Here is a 24,971-nt window from a genome sequence, read left to right on the forward strand (position 1 = left end):
TACAGCACCCCAAACTCACCTTAGTAAACTGGAAACCCTCTATAACTCAATATGCCACTTTGTCCTCCAATATAACTACAACACACATCACTGTGAAATTCTCAAAGAACTAGACTGGCCACACTTGAATTTAGGCGCAAAGTTCATTTTTTCTGTCTTGCCTTTAAATACTTTCTGGGCAAGCTACCCACCTATCTGAACAAGCTCCTCACCCAGTGGCAGATCTTCCATTAGGCCTGGGCCTGGAAAATTTGGGGGCAGCATACATCGGGGCTTGCGCGATCGGCATGTGCTGATTGTGCATGCGTGGCTGGCAACGTGACGTCACGGAGTCTTGTTGCCATTGAAACAGGACGGCGTCAAATGCCGCTCGGAGGGCGGCACCAGGTAAGTGCCTATGGATATTTTTAATTTCGCCACTGTCCTCACCCCTACCACATGCAGCCCGCATCACCTGAGATCTGACACCAAAAGACTGTTCACTGTCCCAAAGTTCAACAAAGAATCCGGCCGTTCCTCCTAGTAACGTGTACCTCACCCTCCCCCTGCTCCCCCCTCCCTGTTGTAAAATTACAATGTTGAATTTGGGCAGGACTGTTGCTTTAAGATTTTAGGAAACTTATTTCCATCAATAATACCTCAAAACAGAACATGACGATATGAGACCGATAAATGTTCAAAGAAAATACATTTGAACATCCATGGTGTAAGTGGAATTGCATTCTTAAAGATGCATTACGATCCCTCCAAGATAACCATGCAATGAAATAAAAATGCACCGGCCCAACCAGCTAATATTTCTGGAACATGAAAAAAAAAAAAGGACACAAAAATAATGACTGCGGCCCTTCTCCACCGGTTTCCAATTTCCCACCCTGAAGATCGTGTACAGTCCAGTTGAAGGTCTTCTTTGCTCTGACTCATTTATTTACTAATGTGGAACTCACCATTATTCAATTCATGGCCTCCTCTAGTATGGAATGGATCTTTATTTCCATCCCTTTTTATATACTGTATTTTTTGGCTTGATCCCCGCTCTATTATTTTATTTTTTAACACACACATGTTAACCATCAGCCTGTCCCTCTGTTTCTTGACCACGATCTCAAACTCACGCGCTTTTAATAATTCCACACATTAATTTTTTTTTAAAAAACGTTCTTTATTTGTGAGGAACTTGAAGTAACCTGGGAAACAGTGTAAAGGCGTTCTTTGTTGTGACCTCAATAACCTCGCCCAGTGAGATCGCTTTCAACGTGGCTATATATTCAGCAGAAACCAGAATGTTTTTTGGTTCATTTCTGACCTAGAAAAGACATTGAGAAGAGAGGGTTTCAATAACATGTCTAACATAAATCATTATTATGGTAAAAATACTTAATAGATTTCATTAACAAAAACCTCATCAGTCTGCCATTTGATGAGTTAAGTGACCTATGCTTGCTGTTGTAGAATGGGACATTATCTTGATGAAAGCTTTAGCTGGATTTGACACTGCATTCACCCGGTTGATTTAAACCCTTGAGAATAAGCCTCCATATATATTCCAAGTCCACAAACTAATATTTTTAAAACCCCACTGCAGGTTCCCGGGAACAGATGATATGTTAAATCGGCTGCCACATTATTGATTTTACACTATATTTATCTTTCGATCACGTTTGGCCATAAAACACTGGAAAGGTGGGCAATTCTTCCATAAATATAGTGACATTCATTCCCTCTAGACTGTAAGCTCTCACGAGCAGGGCCCTCATCGCCTCTCTGTATCTGTTTGTGCATGTTTGCCCTCACTTGTATGTAACTGTTTTTTGTAATATACATCAGGGGTGCGCAAACATTTGGAGCTGCGCCCCCCCCCCCCCCCCCTTGCCTGCTTCCCCCAGTGCTCGAAACCCCCCTTAACTTTTTTGCCGGCGTCAAATGCCGCTGCGGGGTCATGCCACGTGACCCCTCGCGTTGCCATGGTGACGGCCGTGAAATGACGCAGCGGCGCCACACCAAGCCTCTGAATCACGGTAAAGGACGTTGCAGAGGCCTCACGCGATCCCCCGGCATTTTATTTAAATGTCTTGAGGAAGAGTGTGGGGCCTCTGCAACCGCCTCCCCCCCCCTCCCCCCGAAAAATCTCCCCCCAGTTTGCGCACCTCTGATATACATTACTCTGTAACCCCATTGTACCGCGCAGTGGAATATGTTGGTGCTTTACAAGGAAATGATAACAATAACATATGAAAACAAGATGAGAACAGAGCGTCCTGTAAGTGTACCTGCTTTACCGGTCCTAGTGCAGGAGAGTCCGTTTCCAAACACAGGTTTTCCAGGGGCAGCTTTTTCACAAGATTCTGCATCTTAAAGGAAACAAGAAATCATTCAAGGACGATAAATTATAAAAAATACAATACATGTTACTCTCTGCAATCCAGTTTATTTCAGTCCACAAAGGATGTTTTCGTCGTTTTCTGAAGCATGTAATATTATTTTACACCTATGTCAGCGGCTCACGTATGACTCATGGTTTGTGGACATAACCGGAAGGTCCTTCTCACGCGAGTATCCATTAGGTTTAGTATTTGTTTAGAAGTGCGGTCCAGGAGTATACATTTTTGTATATGTTATACCGGACATGTCTAAATGATTATTAGACAACATACTATTTCTCAAATTCACAAAATGTCTCACATTTATAAAATGTATCAAATAACATTTTAAAATTGCTAGAGGCTTAAAATAAAGGCATTCAGCCCAGATTTGCTAAACAGTGTTAAACTATAGAGCTGGAGTGATGTGACACGATGGCGTCATTTGGCGCCGGGTTACCATGGCGATGCGTCACCGAAGACAAGGTAGTAGAAGTTAGAGGACACTCACGGTCCCCCGGCATTTAATGTAAATGTCTTGGGGAAGGGAAAGCGCGGGACCTCTGTAACCGCCGCGCCCCCCCCTCCCCGGAAAATCTAGTGCCCCCTAGTTTGCGCACCCCTGCCAAGTTATTCAAATGAATTGACTATGTGCCTTGAATGTTAACACTGCTTAGTATGTAACTCTGTTCCCAGGACATACTTGAAAACTAGAGGTAACTCAATGTATTACTGCCTGGTAAAACATTTTATAAATAAATAAAATGTATGTGGCCCATAGTACACAAGTTTCCTTTATTAAAATATATGACAAAAAAAAACCCCCAATCCAGACTGGTGGAGTTGCAGTCCCCTGTGTAACATTTAAGAAGCATCTTGCTAACCAATTTTACCTGTTCACTTCGGATGATAGAGGGTGGGATGGAGAAGTAGTAACCAGCCTTAACGCCTTCCATCGCAACCGAAGGCCTGCCATCAAATGCATGAAGCAGGACCTTCTCCGCGCCTGCAATACCAACCAAATCAGTCTACTCGTACTATTCTGACACTGCACGTAATGTTCTGCACAGATCAACTGAAACACTATGGGGGTTATTCATTCAACTGCAATACTACAATTGTGCCGATCGGGGCACCATTGCATGGAACATCCCATTGTAGTCAAACGCGAGTTTGTGTGGTAGAAGTTGATCGGCACTATCGTAGTTTAATGAATAACTCCCCATCAGTCCATTCCCAGAAGATGCGTTCACCGTGAGAAGATCCCTTTATCTCCCTGTAACTCGGGTACAAACAATGATACTATAGTAGGGTTGCAAGATTTATGTTTTTCTAACACGGAAAGCCGAAATCCAGTATGACAGTGTGACGTCTTCATGAGTTAATGACAGACCGTCAAAGTTGCTATGCAAAATATTATAAAATCTACCGTAATGGCCCGAACATAGTGCTGTGGTTTTTCCTAAAAATGTCCTTCAGAAAACTGTACTGGTATTACATGCGCAGCCTAACACCTTTCATTTTTCGTGTAGAACACCTTCAAAACTGTAGGGTCGTATTATGTGTCAGGCCGCACTATATTCGGGCCAATATGGTATTTAGTTATTCACATTCAAACACAAATAAGTTGCATGTAACAATATGAAAAAAAACTCTTTAGTTATATTTCTTTGCATCTCTCTGCCACTCTTTGCTGTGCAGCACACAGTGATACAACTCGTTGCACGATAGGATTATAGACACTAAACACTGCAGAATGGATTCCACTGCAGATACGTCCAGTCGATCTTTCTTTACTCCATTGGACACTCATTAAGGAAGCAATGCGCTTGACATGAGCCGTGTGTGCAGGTATACTGAATATACATTGGCAGATGAGTAGCAAGTCAGAGAATTGTTCCTTGGATTCAGTTGGCATAAGAATACTTGCCCACTTCTCCTGGCGCAGCTTCTTTCTCCGATTTCCGGCATTACTCTTCTTTTGTGATGTGATTCAGAATGTCCAATTAACCGAACAAGTCATTGTCATTCACTTTCAGACCTCAGGTGGATGCAGGTTGCCCCAAGTGGTAAGAAAAATGAGTGTTCACGTCATCAGCAACACATTTTTAAAAATCAATATCTACATTTTGCAGAGTGCATTTGCTAAACTTCGCAGCAGTTTGTTGCCTGATGTTTCATTAGGCAACGAACATACACAGCAATTTGACTCCTTCTCAGGGGCAAAATAGAGCCAATAATTGGTGGGGGAAAAAAATCAGCGTTATAGTTATCTGAGTCAATAGATATTCCACAGTTTTGTGAGTCCATCACGTCTTTGACACAATGCTTAACATTGTGTGGTTGCTAATATTTTTTATAATGTCTGTTGACTTGGTCTAGTACAAGAAAACTTGCTAGCGACCGTAGAATCAGAAAAAACAGCGGCACACAGATTACGGACGCAATCGGTAGAGCTGAAGGAGTGATGATGTTTCATAGCTTGAAAAGCCACGGTCACTTCAGCTTTAATAACTTTAGTTTTTCTTATGAGTCCTTTCTTACAAAATAACTGTCAACAGATTTTTAACATCCTGCCACAGAGGATGATACACTTAATGTATGCTCGCGTGTAGCGGTGTGTAGTAAAAATGTCTGACTTACCGCCGTGCGTGATGCTAAAAATGCATCTGCATAGCTTGCATTCAGCTTCCCTTTCTTAATAAAATCCCACCGTTTAGAATAATCGTCGACCAGCGTACACCAGCGTTTTGGCATAATTATTCGTTTAATTAAATTCGCTATACTCTTTGGTTTTTATCATCGCTGCGCTTGGCAGGACGGGCATAGACGCTCTGAACTACCAGGCAGCGGTGGGAGAAAAACTATTACACTCAAAATCTATTATGTTTTTAAGGCAAATTTAATTACAGTCATTTTAAGTTCAGGTATTTCGCGGCAAAGCACTAAAATACGGGACAGTTATGCATCCCAACAGACCTTACCGGGACAAGTCAATTAAATAAGGCACAATCCTGTATACATGCGGGATGTCTGGCAACCCTATACTATAGGCTCTTTGGGACAATGGACTTGTGTAGGTACGTTTTATTTGACAGTACTGCATACACTACAATGCACTCTAAATTCTACCAAACATTGTCATTTTGTACCAAAAGATGCACGAGGAAAAGAAAACGATTACGTAAAGTGACTCGTGCTTTTCCTGACTTCATACAACATGTATAATTATTGTATTTAACCAGTAAACAATATAACAGAGTCAAAGGAGGGCAGACGAGATGAAGTTCAAGCAACAAAATCACGAGTCAACTCACAAACTATCGAGACAAATACAAATCCATACCTTGCTCTTTTAAAAGTTGAATAGTTGGCCTCCCAGCTGAGCGAGAATGGACATTCCTGGGGAAGAAAAGAGCAAACTGGAACACTAGGGTAAGTCTGTGCTCAATGCTGTAAGTGTTGTCTCACTTGCAGGCAGTCACCCAATATAATACAATTAGTTGTGTCATAAAAAGAAGTTTAACAAGTGTACGGCAATTCAGTGTTGCAGGGGTTAAAAGCATGGCCCGGTGTTGAGGGACATGCAGACCTAACCTCCCACCTCTTTACAGCGTCTTACTCAACGTGGCAAAACATTCACAACGGAAAAGCTGGACCATATTACATTATTGTGCCTTTATTAGACTACTCGTAGGTTCACTAATGCAGATGATATCCTCACGGGATACCCTATTAACGAAGTATAATAATCATGATTTGTATACATGCAGTGAATATCAACTCTAACGTGCTGTACAAGTATACTTCAATCAACAACGCAACTACTCTTGGGGTGAAATCCTGCCAAAAACATTTTAGGATGTGGGTCAAGTAACAGAACAAGAAGTGCACTGTGCACCCTCAATTTCTGTGTGTAGGAATAATTAATTCTACACCAAACACTGCATATTTTTGTCCGTTAATCCAGCCAGTCTCAGAGGTGCTTGCAACCTATAGCAGAACCATTTGCTGCAGGCCTCTCCAGCACACAAAGGGTTAAACGAGACAGGCATGCAATGTGTGTGACTTAAATAAACAAACGTGGTGCTCATTCATTTCACAGGACCACAGTGTCGGTTCCATATACTGATTACCCAAAGGTAATGTGGCTGAGAAGATAATAAGTGTTATTCAAAAGGCCTTACAGTGGCAGATCGAGGCATTTGGCCAGCTCGATCTGTCTGATGAACACCTGCCTCTGGTCTTCTTTCTGATCATCTGTGCTCGCGATTCGTGGGCTGAAGTCCAGCCCGACCTGCAGGGAACGATTAGGAATAGATGCGCTGGTATTATTACTTGGTATTCATGAGAATACCTCCTATTGCCTAAGGAGTTTACCTTCACATGACGTAGTTTACTGTATTTTTTATGTCAATGAAGCATGGCTGGATTTTCAGTTGCTCTGAATAAAGACAACAATTTTGAGCATAAACCTCACTTTGGCCCCTACACTTAATATGCTGAGATCTCACCTTTATCCTCAAATGAATGGTGCTGAAGTGTTCCAGAGCGAGGGACAGACACCTTCACAGCATATTGGATAGGGGTCTAAGGTGTTCTACTTCCGTGCCAGTCCTGTCCTTGGGTGATGTTTATCAGACTAATCTAATATGGCTGTGTATTACCACGATTGCCATGAGAAATACAGATTATGTGCCGCGGTAGTTAGGCTGTGTCATCACGTTCCCAGTCACTTCTGTTCTATGGTCTGTTTATTATCATGGTTTCTAGTCAGTCATCTCTGTGTAACATGTGGTGTATTATCAGGTTCTAAGTCAGTCTGCCCTGTCCTATGTCACTTCTGTCTAATGTGCGGCCCACTCTTGTCACTCAGATGGTTATTTCTACCCTATTTGCTTCTGCATGATGCGTCATATTTACTAAGCTGCCTTCTGCTGTGAGGCACTTCCCAGGCTCCCATTGACTTGAATGGGCTGTAAGCTGATTTCCAGACTGCTTAGTAAATACGGCTATATATATTTTTTCCTCAGCCATTCATTTCCCTTTAGTTTGCATTATCACTGTTCCCAGCAAGTAGGATATCATTTAGGGGTGGGCAACTCCAGTCTTCAAGGGCCCCCAAAAAGGTCAGGTTTTCAGGATATCCCTGCTTCAGCACACGTGGCTCAATCAGTGGCTCAGTGGTAGACTGCACCACCTGTGCTGAAGCAGAGATATCCTGAAAACCTGACCTGTTGGGGGCCCTTGCGGACTGGAGTTGCCCACCCCTGAACTAGTTAATGTGCAGTGTATTACTGCATTATGCTTCTCATCCAGTACGACCTGTGCTAATCGGAAATTGTTGGAAGTAGAGGATTACTCAGTGACCAGCACCAACTATACACGTTGTCCATAAGATCCAAGAAAGTATTGAGTGACTGATTCATACCTCACCAATGGCCACCAACTCATCTTTATACAACTCTATCAGAGGCAGAGCATCTTCTAAATCCTGTTTACAAAAAGAATTTCATCTTAAAAACGGAATTTCACTAGAACCGAGTGGGCGAGTGCATTTGTCGAGCCCTGTGTGTATATATCATCATCTTCAGCCCTTGTCGATCCACTGCTGGATGAAGGCCTCCCCAATGGTCTTCCACATACTGCGGTTGCAAGCTTCTCTTCTCCCCAACACATTTTCTGATATCCTCCCATCTTACTTTGTGTCCCCACAGCTCCGCCGGTGGGAGGATAGAGGTGGGGCTACTCCGGGGCCGGGGGACTCGGAAAGCTTATGTCCGATAACGAGGAGGGGTGGGGGGAGTATTGCGAGCGCACCGTTTGGTTGCCAATGTCAGATCATTTGCTTCCCTCTCAAAATTAGAAGTAGCGCTCAAAACAGACGTCTATGTGTGCGTTAAAATTATCCGAATGCAATGATGTGAGAAGCATTAATCTACTGGTTACAGGGAGAGTTAGAAGGTATTATATTAACATCATTCTCTCTCTCCCGGTAACATCAGCCATAAATGTCACGAAAGATTGATCAGTGAGAGATGAGCCCCAGTCACAAAAAGGCAAAGTTTGATGTTTAAAAGAATGATTTTGAGAACCAAATCAGAATTCTCATATTTCCAACTCCACGACCTCTTGGAGGGACCAAAATCATTCATCAGTAATGTATAGGTCTTCTGCTTCTATCCCCGTTTACTTTGGGAAACGGTCTCCATTTAGATTTTGCATGTCTTTGTAACAAGCACAGTACACTTTTTATGTTATGTTAAATCTAACATTTAATAAGTACTTGTCTTTGGACTCTAATAGAACCCAGTACCTTTTTAAAGAGATTAACTGCAATTTCAGACACATTTTACTACATTCGATTTTTGTGTTAATTCCATATTTTTCCAGTAAAGAGGGGACCTGGGACTCCTGAGGTTAAGGCCGGAAATTATTCTTGGTGGTGGCAGCGTAATTGAGGTGCACTGTGACAGTTTTTGGGGAGTTATTGCTCATTTTTAGTGTCTTGTGGGGCGGTAAGTCAGCTGGATGGCTGCATTGTATTAAACCCTTTCACATACACAAGTCAAATTCAATAATGTAGAAGTGGATTACAGAAGATTTTGCAGCATTATTATAGATAACTCACGTTACAGAATAACAATATGGAGTAATCCTAACATCTACGCAGGGGAGGCCAACCCCAGTCCTCAAGGGCCGCCAACAGGTCAGGTTTTCAGGATATCCCTGCTTCAGCACAGGTGGCTCATTCATCATGACTTAAACCAGGGGTGCGACAACTGGGAGGGGGAGGAGGGGGGGGAGAGAGACACGGCAGTTACAGAGGTCCTGCGCTCTTCCCCAAAGATTTTAAATGCCGGGGAGTGCGTCAGGCCTCTGTAACTCACCTTCTCTCCGACAGCTTCGAGCGACGTGTCGCCATGGCAACACAACATCAAATGTCACCACGGCTTCATGTGACATGACGCCGGATAGCAGGTAGGGGGGGGGGGGGATGGGGCACGAGCACTGGGGCTGAGCAGGCAGGGGGTGGGGGCGCAGGGCCAAAAGTTTGCGCACCCCTGACTTAAAACACCTGTGCTGAAGCATGGATATTCTGAAAAACTGTTGGTGGCCCTTGAAGACTGGAGTTGGCCACCCCTGCTCTACAGCTTCGTCTACTAAACCGAACACGCGTGGGAATCTATTTCCCGCTATGAAACCAGCTTTGAGTAAAGATGTGCAGAACTGATAGGAGCACATATATAGCATTATGGTCACTCTTACTTTATCATAATAGCAACTCTTGTTACCTTTACGGTGGCACTGCGCTGCTGTTCTGGTGCAATCCCTTGTACTGGATGAACTCCTAGGCATGGGAAGACAAACCCCTGGTGCCTACAAATAGTAATGTTTCACTGGGTCAGCAACTGAGAAAACTGAAGTCAAAAGTCAAGGTGAAATAAACAGTGATTTTTCTAAAGCTTTTTTTCCTGGCTTGGAAAGCAGCGTTTTTTTTTTCTTTCTTCTTCACTTAAAGCAGCAAAGAGTTTAACTCATAGAAATGTTAGTATCTTGTCCCCCCGGAGCATGTCTTGGTCTTTTTAAATATATATATTTTTAATCTCTGACTTTTGAGGTTACCATGGTAACACGGTCAGACTGGGCTCTGGGGAGAGCTACATTTTAACCTACCGGACACAATATTTCAAACGCTTATATCTCCTGTACGGAGCTTCAGATTTAAAAAATAAAAACAGCATTGGAAAGGGCGAGAAGAAGTCTCTAACAGCAAGGAAACATAAAAGTAAAGAAAAAGGTGATGCGTGCGGACTGATGTTTCATGCATTTCAACAACAAAATGCCAGAGTCGCTGTCAGCTGAGCGCAGATCGTCAATAACAGCTTCTGCAACATCCCCACTTTCACTTGGGGTCAAGATACACTAATCTAGATCGCTAGCCTCCCTTGGTCAGACACTTCCTGCATGTGTGTTACTGTTAGCAAGGGAAAGCGGATCTCTGATAAATATCACGGTTTGGATGTCGCTCACTTCAATTGTGCTGCCTATTAGGAGACCCATTAGCCCCTGTTGCCTAGAGGGGACCAGGAGCACATTTCTTAGGCCAAGTCCATAGTGCAGGCGCACACGTGACAGAGCGCATGGTGTGGATTTCAGATCGCTCGCGACAGAGGGCATGGCGTGGCAGTGACGAGACTGGTTCGCCCTCATTGGCTAAACCGCCCACGTGACGCGGCCGTTGCGCCAAAACACAAAAACCTTGTCTTCCCGGAAATGCTGCTGCGATTCATCGCGCTATTGACGGCCTCATAGAGGAGCCGCCTCTTGTTCGTGCGCGCGGTCGCTATGGACGAGGCCTTCGGAGTAGGCTGTAGCCTCAGGAACCCAACATTTATTGGACTAGAAAGTACATGAGAATTTAGGCAACCTATTGCCTATTTAATATATTTATATAATAATATTGATTTTCTTAAGGTCACGCAGCACTGTACAATCTAATTTTGATGGGAGATGAATTGGTTTGTCCAAGGTCACATGGGGATTTGAACCTGCTTCCAAGTCAGTGCCATGGTTACCAGAGCCACTATAAGGCCCCGCTCACTGTGCGTGCGCACGTTCGGCACTCTTTAATGCTATTGCATCAGAGTTTTCAGACTATAAACGACTCCTGGTGGCGAAGTTCAGCGTTGACGCTGCTGCACTTGAGGGAGACAACTCAAGTTGTAATTTTGTGCGGCAGCGTCACGTGTATTTCGCCAGCCAATGAGTGAAATGTAAGCACAGGGAACACCCTACCCATGTCTGGGACCCGCCTACAAGTCACGTCATTCAGTCTGCTGGGGATGAGCAACATCGCTGCGTCGTGACGTAGGCACAGTGAGCTCGGCCTAAGGCCTTGTCTATGGTGATCGCGACTGCACGCGCATCGCGAACAAGAGAAGGCGTCTCTATTTCATCCAATTTTGTTTTTGTCGCGTGGCAGCGGGGTCACATGCGCGGTCCAGCCAATAAGGGCGAACCGCTCGCGTGATGTCACGGCCACGCCTCCACATCGCTATGGATCACAGGCAACAGATCGCTTGTCCGACAGACGCCATGAGTTCCTCCACTATAGACTTACCCTAAACAGCGTGCATCACAGGGCAGGAAACGTCAGACAAGTGATATGTATATGGTATGCGTGCTTCCGGTCACATGGCAATTCAAATAAGAATGATGACTACATTTCAACATACCCTTTACAAAATTGTATTATTTTTTCAAATTCTCCTGAATATTCGGCAACTGCAACAAGAGCCAGAAGACCCACCTGAAACCAGTAACATAAAAAGCATAGGATAACAATTATTCACATGCATGCGTTACATACTGTATGTAAAAGTGAATATTCTGATCACATTAATCTATGCAGCACAACTCGTCCATTTTCATGGGCAGAATGTAATTGTATTGTATGTCTTTATATAGCGTCATTAATGTACATAGCGCTTCACAGTAGTAATACACGTGGTAATTAAATAAATAACAGATAATATAAATAACAGATCATGGGAATAAGTGCTTCAGACATAAAAGTAACATTAAGGAAGAGGAGTCCCTGCTCCGAGGAGCTTACAGTCTAATTAATTTACACTTTAATCTAATACATTTATACAATTTATGTTCTTTAAGACAAAGATAGCTTGTAATAATTTGTATTTATTTTGGGTGTGAAGAACAGTGGTTCTCAAATGTATCTTTACTCACATATATCCCTGACAATTGACAGGGAGAGCCTTCATTCTACACACACACACACATACAAGAGAAACATTTCTTATTTGGAGCCAAAGATGCAAGTATTACATACCCCAAAGCAGGGCCATTTAATATGTGTCAAACAGCAACTAATAACTACATACCTTCTTTGCTTCTGCCAAAACGCTGTCAATATCCTATACAAAAACAAAAAAAATCCAAAACTCAATTCAAACACATTAACAAACTATATTGGAAGTGTTCTATAACTAAGCATACATTGTTACTGTTAAAGTCTAACAGAATTAAATCTTAAATACAAAACGTTGTCTGTATGCAAAATAATTTTTCTTTATTAGGTTGTCCTATTTAATCAATTACACGGCACATTGCAATTCTTTTAACTATATTCCATAAACCATCTAAGATTTCTTAGCACCTGAAAATCAATTAAACCATCCATGGAAAACACTAGATAATGTGTGTGTATATAACAGCTCACAAAGACAGACACCAACAAATTACAAACATGTTCACATATGTTCTTTTAAACCCATAGTTCTGTGATATCGTATGTAGACATAGATTGATGAGCCTCACACACATTGCCTGACAAATCCATCATCCCCAGTCCAACTCAATAGGAGATTAACCCTTTGGGGTTAAGTCAGAAATCTCACTAATGTCCCTCACATACCACATTGATCAGTGTGGCCAGGATGTGCAGACCAAGACACCAAAATGTACCTTGAAATACATTAGTAATAAAACAAAATCTCTATCGCTTCCAAAAGGTAGATTAACTTGTTATTCAAGTTTCTTACATGGGTTAAGATCTGTTAGCCAGAGAGGTTTATGCCAATTCAGACAGGGCACATTTTAATGGCGCACGTGTTGCAAGATGATCACGCAGCAGGTGTGGTATATAATAGGATGTATCAACTGCTGCCTCTGGGGCCAATAATATCTTCCTATTATCAGCGATAGCAATACAGGTAGTCCTCGTTATCCAACGTTTCACTTTACAACAAATGGCATATCCCAGTGGAGCGCAAACTTTTTGTGCTGCGCCCCCGTCACTCTGCCCCCGGCTCTCGCGCCCCCCTGCCTACCTTCTTTCGCCCACTGCGTGGGCGTGTGACGTCAAGTCACATGGTGCAACACAGACGGCTGAATCCCGGTAAGTAAACAGTTGCAGGGGCCTCACGCGATCCCCCGGCATTTAATTTAAATGCCATGGGGAAGAGCGCGGGGCCTCTGCAACTGCCCGCGCCCACCCCCAGCACAATCTCCCGGCCCCCCCAGTTTGCGCACCGCTGGCATATCCAACGCTTTACAATGCAACCCTATGGGCCGTTTTTCAACGCCTGAATGCGTTATCCAACGCTCACTGCCACTGATTAACATGGGACTCACTTTACAACGGTTTCACTATACAACGCTACTTCCAGAACGGATTCCGTTGGATAACCGAGGACTGCCTGTATTGCTTCATGTAATACTCCATATACAAAAGGTATCACACCTCCTACTCCTCCTCTCTCCATATACTGCCTGCACACCCCCCATATATCAGAGCTGTGCCTGCACACACCCCCATATGTCAGAGCTGTGCCTGCTCTTACATCATTAAACTCTGGGGCAGAGAGGTGGCAGTGACAGTCCACCAGGCTCCTGAGCTCGTACATACAGGCGGCTGCTTGCTGTCTCAGGTGCAGATGTCTGTGCACAGAGTCGGCTCTCTGTCCTCAGACAGATACACGTCATAATGAGGCTGCGGAATGCGCAGAGGGGCCGCATCGTCATGCACTGGCCGCCATCTTGCTACACTTTAACAGAGCTTAATACCGCCTCATTTCAGGAGACCCAGATATGTGTAGCAGTGACAAATAACAACAAAATAATGTCCAGTGTGTTTTACTTGGGTGAGTTTTAGGTGTGGGGAGTATGTTATGGATTTATGGCTGTACAGTAACTGTTCCTGGAGTAGCAAGATGGCGACTCCCGGTATCTAGTGTGGCGACAGAACTGAGCTGAATTAAACTCTTGCTATGACCGTGTTATTTCTTATTATATGTGGTCACTGGCGCAGCATTGGCACTCTTGCAAGACGTGTATTCTCTAGGGCAGAGGCAAGCGGAGCCGGGAATCGCAGTGCGCCGCAGCGGAACCAATGTGCGGCTGCAGGAGTTCCCCTTCGGTGGGGGTTGGAAAGAACACTTCCGGGGGGGTATTTGGAATCTGGAAAATGGCGGCAAGTCCGGGATGCGGCCGGCCGCCGATGAGCGCCCGGGAGGAGCCGGCCGCCGGTGGCGGCTCTACGCAGCAAAGTGCGGGGAGCCCAGGGACCGCAATACAAGAGGCCGCCGGCAGCCCAGGGACCGCGAAGGGCTGCGAGGAGGAGTCCGCGATACAAGAGGCCGCCGGCAGCCCAGGGACCGCGAAGGGCTGCGAGGAGGAGTCCGCGATACAAGAGGCCGCCGGCAGCCCAGGGACCGCGAAGGGCTGCGAAGAGGAGTCCGCGGGGAGCTCGGGGCGATCATACCCGGAGACGATACAGAGCTGCCGGCCTCCTCATGCGGGAGAGGCCGGGGCGTCCAGTGAGAGCGGTCCCGGGTGCTCGGGGCCGGCAGACCGGGACTGCAGGGTGCGCTGCTTCTCCGGCTGGTGCAGGAGGTGATGGGGATGTGCGCGGAATTCAACACAATGCTGCTGGAAACCCAGCAGCAGCTGAGCCAGGACAGGAGGGAGCAGGAGCTGAGGAACAGCGTGTGGGTGAGAGAGAGGCGAGGGGGGGCAGCCAGGCTCACCGCCGGGAATATGCTGCTGCATTGTTTTATTTATATGTGTCAGCCATGGTAACTTCGACCGTGCGGAGGCTGGTCAGTGAGCGGGTGCTTACCTGGCCATGGGGGTTTGCCGAGGGGCGTCACGGAGCTGGTTCGCCCTCACTGGTCGCCGCATCTTCTCCCCCCCCTTTCCCATATGGCCCATCCACCATGGACAGGGAAAGCACCCGCGGGTGACTTCACAGCCTCCGCGCGAGCGAAGGCACAATGGTCCGGGCCTTAGATTGTAAACTCTATGGGTCAGGGATTTTCTTTCCTAGTGTCTGATTTTGTTACACTTATTCCCTGTACAGTATTGTCTTGTAAAAGTGCTGATGGGCACTATATGAATAAAGATGTACATACGATTCCCTTCATCTTCCCTAAGTGGTACACATCAGTTATGGCGCGTAAAAGTGACAGATCTTCCACCTAATGATAAAAACATTCATGTCTCAGGTCCCCAAACGTGCCTTACCCCATAATCACACAGCGTACGGGGCTTTCACTGCAGCCAGGGATTCTGGGTAATAAGCACTGTCACTTGCTTGTCATCCACATTAATATGGATTCCTTTCAGTATGTCTGCTTTTTTACACAGCTTTTAAGGGCTCAAAGTTAAAGGAGAGACGCAAAAAGTGAGGCACTGTGACTGCCCATTACCCAGAATCCCTGGCTTCAGTGGAAGTGCTGTATGCTGTTTGATATTGGGGAGGACCCTAGGCGTGAATGTGATCAGAAGTGTTCTTTATCAGTATGATACAACACATGAAACAAAACATGGAGCGGTGAAAGGTGCAACTGCCCCAAATATCTTACAATCTAATGCTACCAGTGTGTGCTGTGTTTGTGTTTGGATTTAATAGCTTCTCCTGTGTCCTCAGGAGGGGGATTGAGGAAGAACGTCATTTTAAGCTATTCCATAAAACACCTTCCATGCTAACCTCCCAATGTAAGTGAATGGGCTATAATTACAACACAGTGTTACTCCTGTGCTGGAAAGACGCCTTATAGCCCATTCAAGGGAATGAAGGGCTATTGACAACCTGTTCTGTTAAGTCTTATTGCGTAACACTATAAATAATATTATTAAAGCACCAACATATTCAGTGGTGCAGTGCATAACCAGAACGACATACAAAATAAGAACAAATGAACACAGACTGCGCGCCATGCTCGTGAGAGCTTACAATCTAGAAGGACCAGGGCACATTTGAAACAAAAGGTATAATTGGCTGCTGATCGTTGGTGTTTCTGGGAATGGGGTTTGGTCCAGCTGCACGGCTGCTCCTGTTTAGATTTCGGATGTGGATATCACGGACCAATGTTTCGGTCTTATGAGACCGTTCTCGGTTAAAGTTGAAAACATTGGCCCATTTTTTTCATGCAACATATAGTTGACTATTTCTGTGCCTATTTCCTTTCATTTTGATACCAACATTTTGGCCCCAAACCAGGACTGGAAGTGGTGTGTGGTTTTACTGCGTGCCCTGTAGCAGAGACGTAATTACGTTTTCCTATATTCATCAGGTGTTGCCCATGGGGTTTTGCACTTAAACAAGATGTGAGCAATATGTATTAATGTGCAAAGCTGCTAAGACCTTGGGCTTGTGGGGGAAATGAGTGGCCAAGTTACTGACGGGCATTAATCATCGGCCACCAAGCACCTGGTACTTTTGTGCCCCGTGAAGTACACTGTTGTTGGTTATTACGTTGTTGATGTTCTGCACATTACTTTAAAGGGGCATTCGCTTTCTATGACCAAAGGGAAATAATGGTGGGGGGCATGTTTGATAGGTGGATTATATGAATTAAAAAAAGACAAGTATCCATAGTCGCCAAGATGCTTTGTAGGGTATTAACAATCATTACCTAATCTATCTTGTAGAGCTGTTTGTAAACATCGTCCACACTAGGGGCGGCCAACTCCAGTCCTCAACGGCTACCAACAGGTCAGGTTTTCAGGATATCCCTGCTTCAGCATAGTTGGTGCAGTCTTTGACTGAGCCACCTGTGCTGAAGCAGGAATATCCTGAAAACCTGACCTGTTGGTATCCCCTAAAAACTGGAATTGGCCACTCCTGATCCAGACTCTCCCTTTTTGATTCGGATGGCTACATCATTAATTTAATGCGTCAGTTCAACGTATCGGGTCAAAGAAGGTAAACTATCCATTTTTACCGAAGATTTCACAAAATGTCTCAATCTTTGGTAAAGAAGGCATTTTCACAATGTTTGTGCACAAAATCGATTTCCCTGATTTCATCACATTTTGCACATGCCTCACAGAAACTCATAGCGCCCTATGTACAGGATCATATTGGAATAATTTTTGCGCGTCAAACTTTTAGGGCTAAAAAGTAGTAGAAACCTTCATAAAAATGTGCGTCGTACGTATGACGCTTCCTACATGCAACGCATAGTTCGTTGTTTGAAATGAAGTTTGACGCACATTGTCGTGTTCGATACCGGATTAATATAAATTATAATAAAAACAGAATGATGTCTTTTTTTTCATTTATAACTTGTACAGTATTTGTAAATAAAAATGATTAGTGTAGTATTATTTATAGTAGCCATACTGTTTTTAATAACAAAACATCCGTCCGACTTCAAATACATTTTTGGTTGATAACTTAATTCTGCGCTAACAAACAGACTTTTTAGGATTTACGCCAGGTTCATCTTCGCTAATTTTTACGCACTCTACTTTTTTGAGGCGCACAGATACAATTTTTCTACAGCACACCAATTACATCTGTACACCTCGCACGGTCATTTCTGTGTGAACAATAATTGTTGCGCTTGCAGATTGAGAAATGTCAGGTTAGTACACAGGCAATGTTGTTTATCAATGCGTGCGAAGTTTGCAGTGTTAGTTTCTTAACTCCCAGAAGGACTTTCAAATCATTGCCTATGTAACACACACACACACACACACACACACACACAAATCAACCCATAACTATGTGTAACAGGGTATGTCTTTTCTGCCTATCTTTCCCCACCCTGTTATGCAAATCCTGCTAGCTGCAGGCTGTAAGGGGTTAATCTGTGGGCTTGTGACCCCTACCCATGCTCCTCTATGATGGACAGGAGTAAGGTGGTGACTGATGGCCTGTATAAGCCTATCAGGGATAGGTATAGACCATGAGCCCGCCCCTTCTGCCCTAACTAGGGGAATGCCATATTTAGTATCAGTCCTGTTCCTGCTCTGGAGGAGAGAGGAAGCAGAGAGCTATGAGTCTCTCCAATGGCGGGATGAGCGTGCTCACCCTCAGTCTTTGGACTGAGGGAACATCAGATTCAGCCACAGAGGCCCTGTAAGACCAGGGGCCATCACCATCCAGAGGTCAGGGACCTCTGAGACTCTGCAACGAGATCTGCAGTGGATGCCTGCCATACAATAAAGACCCTTGTTATCACTCCTGTCTAAGTATCAGTCCTTGGACAGGAGTGAGAAGTATGCAATAGTGGGGCTGACTTCTGGACAACCTGGAGCCAACTACGGCTGGAGGCGCTAACACCAATGAGAAGAACTACAGAAAGAACCTAAGCCTGTCCTGATCTCCATACCACCGCAGATCCAACTCATCTCTCCTGGTCCTAACAGGTATCCGCACCACACACAGGAAGCAGAGGCTGTGTATCTCCCTCTGGGGGGCAGGAAACAGTGCTACATATTTATATTACATAAAATTGTCCCTTTAAACCAGGGCTGGCCAACTTCTGTTCTCAAGGGCCACCAACAGGTAAGGTTTTCAGGATATCCCTGATTCAGCAAAGGTGGCTCAATTAGTGGCTCAGTCGGAATGACCCAACCACTGATTGAGCCAACTGTGATGAAGCAGAGAGATCCTGGAAACCTGACTTGTTGGTGGTCCTTGGGGACTGGAGTTGGCAAGCCCTGGTTTAAAGGGACAATTGTTTTAAACCCAGTCACTGACACAGAGGTAAACACCTAAAGGGGTCAAATTTGCAACTTGTCTGTGTTCTTCACTATCTTACTTGATCATTTCTGGTGACCGCGGGGGGAAAGGAGAAGTAGTATCCGGCTTGTACTTCTTCCAGGGCAGCCGAGGGCCTGCCCGCAAAGTTATGCAGTAACACCTTCTGGGCACCTGAAACACACATAGTATCAGGAGCTATTCACGGAGCAAGATTGCACCACGTTTGCCTCGATACATTAATATAACCCCTGTTATACTGTGAGACTCTACATATTAACTGATTAAATAGTTCCCAGAGAGCACCCCACCAGTACGTACATTTATACTAAGCTGGGCAGGGAAACCTCTATCAGTGCCCTTCATGGCATCCTTCATGTTCAAAATATATTCCATTTTTTTTAATTTCCGGGGAGGTTTCATAGGATAATACAGGAGAAGAACAACACACAGGATTATTATCCTTTAATTAACTCTGGTCAGTTATTTTTTTGCACTGGTAAAGCACCAGTTTTCCAACTGTGAGACTTTAATAAACATACTTCCTCCACCCGTAAGAATTTATATTGCCCTGCAAAGTTTAAGCTTAATTAACCTTGTGAAGATCTTACCTTGTTCCTTAAGAAAAGAGATCGTCTGCCTCCCAGCTGAACGGGAATGAACATTTCTATGGACCCAAAAACACACACGTTTGTAACGTATAAAGGGACAGTTCTCCTGCATGTTTTTATTTTGAATGATTTCTTGCTGTACAGACTGTCTATACCTCTCTGGTTTATTTCAATGGTCGCTGATTTTTTAAACTGTTTTTGTATTCCTAAAAAATAAACATAAAACCTAAATGAGTGTAACCCCCCTCCTAAAGGGTTACTAACATGGCTGTTGTATGCTGGGCCCCACCCTGAGTTGCTATGGGGATCTTGGCGTCATGGAAGGGTATTTAAGGAGGGACTATTCTAGAAGGTTAGGTTCCAGGAGGACAAGAGGAGAAGAGCCTCGGAGAGAGTAGATAAGTAATGTTTATAAAGCAATAGTACAGACCATGCCCTTGTATTTATTATGTTGTAGATGGGGATAGTTAACTTAGGATCCCTGAAAGAAGGAATGGAGTCCTGAATAAGAAATGAAAATGAAAATGGCACACCATAGAGGGCCTCAGGAAAGAGGACTCCCGGGGGCCTGCGGATCAGCACTAATATTCCTAAGCAGTCTATATGGAAGTGGCAGTTCCAAAACAGGCGAAAGATATTGGGTCAAGTAAGATAACACCTTCCAGGATTCCTGTAGTGGCCCAGAGTAGCCAGATTAATACAAATGATGGTTCCGAAGCAACAAGGGAGCCGGTTCCCACACTTACTCAGAGCAACTAAGTCAAAGTACCTTCATTTGAGAGTTAAGAGTGGGCACTGATGGAACAACTGTATTCATGTATGTCTATTATAAAATCCAGTACAACGTTGTTAACATGTGTATGATCTGTCCCTGACCATGGGGGCACGAGTAAATGACTGTGACACTACAAAAGTTCCTGGCACCCATTATTCTACAACCTTCCTACCTCATCGCCCAGCAGCCTGGATCCAGCCCGACTGAAGGTAACCCATGCGGGGTAGCCATATATAACACACACAAATGTAATCTCCCTAGGAGCCGGGCAGGGAGGGGTTACATGGCTGCTCAACGCCTCAATAGTGACATTAGTAAACCTGAAAGAACCTTATCTGAGAAGATTAAAATGAAGATAAGACATTATTTCTGATAGGAGACGCCGTCGTTGGCATGGATTGGAGAAAGTGTGGACCGGAGTTGCCGGGTGAGCACTCTGCTGCAGGCGTTGGCTCTTTTTAAGATAACAATTCCAGCTTCACATTGAAAAAGTTATGATGGGTAAAAAAAAAAAATAAGTGACAGAAACCCTCCACCATACAGTGTAGAGTGCAGCCTTTCCCCATTATCGCGTAAGAAACGGCGCTTCCACTGCAGCCAGGCATTGTGGGTAGGGTGACCAGACTTCCAAAAGTAAAAACCAAGACACAATAAAAAATTATTACTAAAACAAATTACATTACTTCAAAATAAATATTATAATAGTAAATAGTATTTGTCTAATTGCATCCCCACACACACACACTTACCCACACACACTTACTTACCCACACACACACTTACCCAGTGTAAAATGTAAAATGTCTTTGTATTTTCAACAGTGGCATAGAACAAACTTCTGCATTCCAGCTTTTAGCAGACAAAAGAAACGTTTATTATCCAAAGATATTGATATGATACTAATTACATTCAGAAATGGCAGATAAATGGCAGTTACATCAATTAAGTGATATTCTTTTCAAAGAGATTGCACGTTATTCATTTATCTTGGTGAAATCCGTTCTGTCTGACATTGCTGGTATAACTTTCTTCTCCCGATGTTAACCTGGCTTCTGGTGGTATTCTGGCCTCTTTTTCCTAGCTAAACCTGCCAGTATTATCCAGAAAATATTCCCCTAGTCAGCCATCCTTACTCATAGCATTATGACTGAATAAGGTATTACCATGTGTACTTATGGCTAACACGACATCATACCTCTTTAAGTACATACAAAGGAACTCGTGTTTATTATTGCATCAGCTTCCCAATATTTGTTGGTAACAACTAAATGTCACTCGCTGGCAGGGATGCCACCTTCTTACTGAAGGATAACACAGAGATAAATGTAACATTTTTTTATCTCTTACCGGCGGCGTCTCCCGGCATCTCCCCCTACAACTCCCGTAACATGGCTGCCATGACAAGGGGACGCTACGACGTTATGCGGCGTGAAGTTGCCATGACAATGGGACACCTTATGGCGCCGAGGCATCACACGATGCCGCGTTGTCATGGCGACGTGACGCCGAGAGGTCTTGTAGCATCCGTTGTCATGGCAAAGGGAGTCACGCAACGCCACGTAGCGTCCCGTTGTCATGGCAACGCGGCGCCATTTGACTCGGCCCAGCTATGTTGACGGGAGTTGCAGGAGGATGCCGGGAGCCGCCGCTACCCGGAGATTAACAAGATAAACCCGTAGCCAGGAGATACGTGGTGAAAACCCGTAGTCTGTGGGTTAAACCCGGAGCGGTGGCAACCCTGCTCGCTGGCCCTTACTCAAACACCCAACACAGCTGTAATCCGACTACAACGCTAACCTTATCTCGTGACTTGAAAATACCTCCTATATAACACAATTACACACCTTATTTCCAGCACACTGCAGCCAGGGAGAGGACAAGCTTTGTGAGCAGTGCAGCACCACCTAATGGCCGGAGGAGACATCGCGCTGCATCTACTCCTCTTCTCCCAGCAAAAAAAAAAAAAAACTTTAAAAACTTGACTGTCCCGGCTAAACTGGGACATCTAGACACCCTAATTCTGGTTACTGACATGCAAATGAGCACAGGTCAAACAGCTGTGTCAATAGGTTTACTGGCTATGCACTTTTTTAACCCAGGCTGTGCTGAAAAGCTGTGTAGTACGACAGGTATACGTTTATAGGGCTTATATTAAAATGAACATGAAGCAAAAGGTGACACTGTGTGCTCATCTGCATGTCAGTACCCAGAATCCCTAGTTGCAGTTGGAGCACTGTATGCCAAGTGATAATGAAGAAAAGCTGGGTTACAGTCCTGTCTGAGACATGTGAGTGTGCTCACAACTGATATTTATATTATTAGATAAAAATAAGAAGAAGAAGTATTTAAATTTTAAGTTGGAAAAATAATAAGGATGGAGACACTGCACCTAACAAAAAAAAAATGATATTTCAAGCAGCTGCATCGTTTGCCGTTTCAAATGTTGCCCAATAATGTAAGTGACGAGCAGGGAGAGCCAACAGAGGGACAAAGTGTCTGTTTGTGTACGATCTATGAAGGATCATTATATTTACAGCCTGCAATGAACGCCTTCTCTCTGTCTGAGCTGGAAGTGAAAGGTAATTACTAGTACAAATCAAGTAGTAATCAGTGATTCCACTATACAAATCCTTGGTAAGTTCTAGAACATATTGCGTTCAGTTACAAATCATGTAGCACCTTGTTATTAAATTCGCTCGCTGCAAACGTTCCTGAAATCCCATGATTTTATTCTAAACTTGCTCAATGTTGTTACCGCGGCTCCATTTGTTTGAATGAAGATGCAAGAAATCTTCAGCTACATCCGTAGTTCACCATAACCACAGAGGGTGGTAAAAGAAATAGGTCGTTCAAAGAACTAGGGGCTTATTCAATAAACACGATTGACCAGACATGATTGAATATGTCCCTGAAATGGTTCACCGGAGAATTTTGGATAGAAAGGGAATTTACCAACTGAAATGTAAGGCTAGTAAAATCAGAAATACTTATTCACTGAAAGGCAAAGTGGATGCATGGATACATCAGTCGCCCAGTAGAGGTAGTTGAGGTTCATACAGTGAAGCAATTCAAACAGGATACCCTAATATTGGGAAGAGACAGGCATCAAATAGGGGCCTAAAGCTTTACAGCATGTAAGAAATATGGGCAGACCAGACAGGCAAATTGTGCAAGTAAAAATGTCCATATTATTTTAAATAAAAATACTTCTCAATTATATAGTCTGCAAACATACACAAAACATTATGCTCCTCACAGAGCAGCTGTCTGCTTTCCTTTTTGCAGCCTCGGGAAGTTTAGTTCAGCACACGTTGTGCAAGTTTGGCTGTTTTTTTTAATGAGACTTCCGCTTTGTGCTGTAACCTTATAGTGCCGAGAAAAAGCTTGTGAATCCCAATGATAATGACAGAAATTCCATTGTTCTTTCCACGATAACCTTCTTGAATCAAAACCAGTCTTTTCTTAAAATATCCAATATATTAACCAATTCCATGTCTTTTGAAATAAAGTGATGTATGAATAAGACAAACAATGAGTAATTAAGAGTCAGTGTATTTGCAAAAGTAAGTGAAACCCTGGTTTGATCAGCGAAATTAAAGGGGATAATTTGAATCAGATATTTAAATAATTAGGTAGATCTTCAGGTGTGAGTTTGGGAGGCCCCATCCTATATAAATATCAGGAAACTTTGTGAGTTTGGTCTTTATCATACAGGTGTGTGGAAACAAGTCATGCAACGATCAAAAGATATCTCTGAGGACCTCAGAAAAGCAGTTATTGATGCTCATCAGTCTAGAAAGGGTTACAAAACAATTTCTAATGATTTGGGGCTCCACCAATCCACTGTCAGACAGTCTACAAATGGATAATGTTCAAGACCACAGTCACTCTACCTAGGCGCGGTCATCCTACAAAAATCTCTCCAAGAACTGGCAAGTCATCCAGGAAGTCACAACCAGAGTAATATCCAAGGATCTGCAGGCCACTCTCGCCTTGGCTAATGTGAGTGTTCATGACTCAACTATCAGAAAAATACTGAACAAGAATGATGATCATGGAAGGATAGCCAGGAGAAAACTACTGCTCTCTAAAAAGAACATTAATACCTGTCTGAAGTTCGCCAAAGAGCACATAGATGATCGACAAGACTTCTGGAACAATGTTCTATGGACAGACAAGTCAAAGGTAGAACTTTTTGACCTCCATGAGAAACGTTATGTTTGGCGAAAACCAAACACTGCATTCAAAAAGAAGGACCCAATCCCAACCGTCAAGCACGGTGGTGGGAGTGTGATGGTTTGGGGCTGCTTTGCTGCCTCAGGACCTGGACGGCTTACCATCATTGACACAACCATGAATTCTGCATTGTGTCAGACAATTCTAGAGGAGAATGTCAGGTCATCCGTCCATGAGCCGAAGCAAAAGTGTGTCATACATCAAGAGAATGATCCTAAACATACAAGCAGATATACAAAAGAATGGCTGCAGAAGAAGAAATTCCCCTTTTTAGAATGGCCTAGTTAAAGTCCAGACCTAAACCCCATCGAAATGTTGTGGCAGGACCCGAAGCGAGCTGTCCATGCAAGGAAGCCCTCACATGTCACTGAGTAGAAGCAGTTCTGTAAGGAGGAACGGGGCAAAATTTCTCAAAACCGATGTGACAAACTGACCAGCAGTTACAGGAAACGCTTAGATTAAGTTATTGCTGC

The 24,971-nt window shown here is 44.0% G+C and overlaps 1 protein-coding gene across 4 annotated transcripts; it reads right to left on the reverse strand.

Moving 5' to 3' along the window:
* Positions 1-1,147: 1,147 nt before the first annotated feature.
* LOC142492731 (putative deoxyribonuclease TATDN3) lies at positions 1,148-24,905 on the reverse strand. Of its 4 annotated transcripts, XM_075595658.1 has the most exons (12): positions 21,046-24,905; positions 19,488-19,543; positions 18,938-19,050; positions 12,266-12,298; positions 11,600-11,673; positions 9,656-9,740; positions 7,792-7,854; positions 6,548-6,657; positions 5,707-5,762; positions 3,254-3,366; positions 2,271-2,351; positions 1,148-1,306 (listed from the first exon to the last, which is right to left on the reverse strand). In XM_075595658.1, the coding sequence occupies exons 1-12, from the start codon at positions 21,087-21,089 to the stop codon at positions 1,163-1,165; spliced, it is 972 nt and encodes a 323-aa protein (XP_075451773.1). In that variant the 5' UTR covers positions 21,090-24,905; the 3' UTR covers positions 1,148-1,162. The 4 variants fall into 4 exon arrangements, with proteins under 4 accessions (XP_075451773.1, XP_075451777.1, XP_075451774.1 ...); XM_075595662.1 differs by lacking the exons at positions 18,938-19,050; positions 19,488-19,543; positions 21,046-24,905 and adding an exon at positions 14,647-14,762; XM_075595659.1 differs by lacking the exons at positions 18,938-19,050; positions 19,488-19,543; positions 21,046-24,905 and adding an exon at positions 13,727-14,279.
* Positions 24,906-24,971: the final 66 nt, after the last annotated feature.

Source organism: Ascaphus truei, chromosome 4 (assembly GCF_040206685.1).
Source record: "Ascaphus truei isolate aAscTru1 chromosome 4, aAscTru1.hap1, whole genome shotgun sequence".
In the NCBI taxonomy this organism is placed as follows: Eukaryota; Metazoa; Chordata; class Amphibia; order Anura; family Ascaphidae; genus Ascaphus; species Ascaphus truei.

What these genes read in the sequence shown, in the direction of transcription:
- LOC142492731 (XM_075595658.1), bottom strand. Translation starts at nt 21,089, where the DNA reads ATGCCACTGTTGAAAATACAAAGACATTTTACATTTTACACTGG. An exon ending in CGGTCACCAGAAATGATCAA is followed by an intron (nt 12,299 to 18,937) that starts GTAAGATAGTGA and finishes GTTTTTGTATAG; the next exon opens with GATATTGACAGCGTTTTGGC. An exon ending in TTTTGGCAGAAGCAAAGAAG is followed by an intron (nt 11,674 to 12,265) that starts GTATGTAGTTAT and finishes TACTGGTTTCAG; the next exon opens with GTGGGTCTTCTGGCTCTTGT.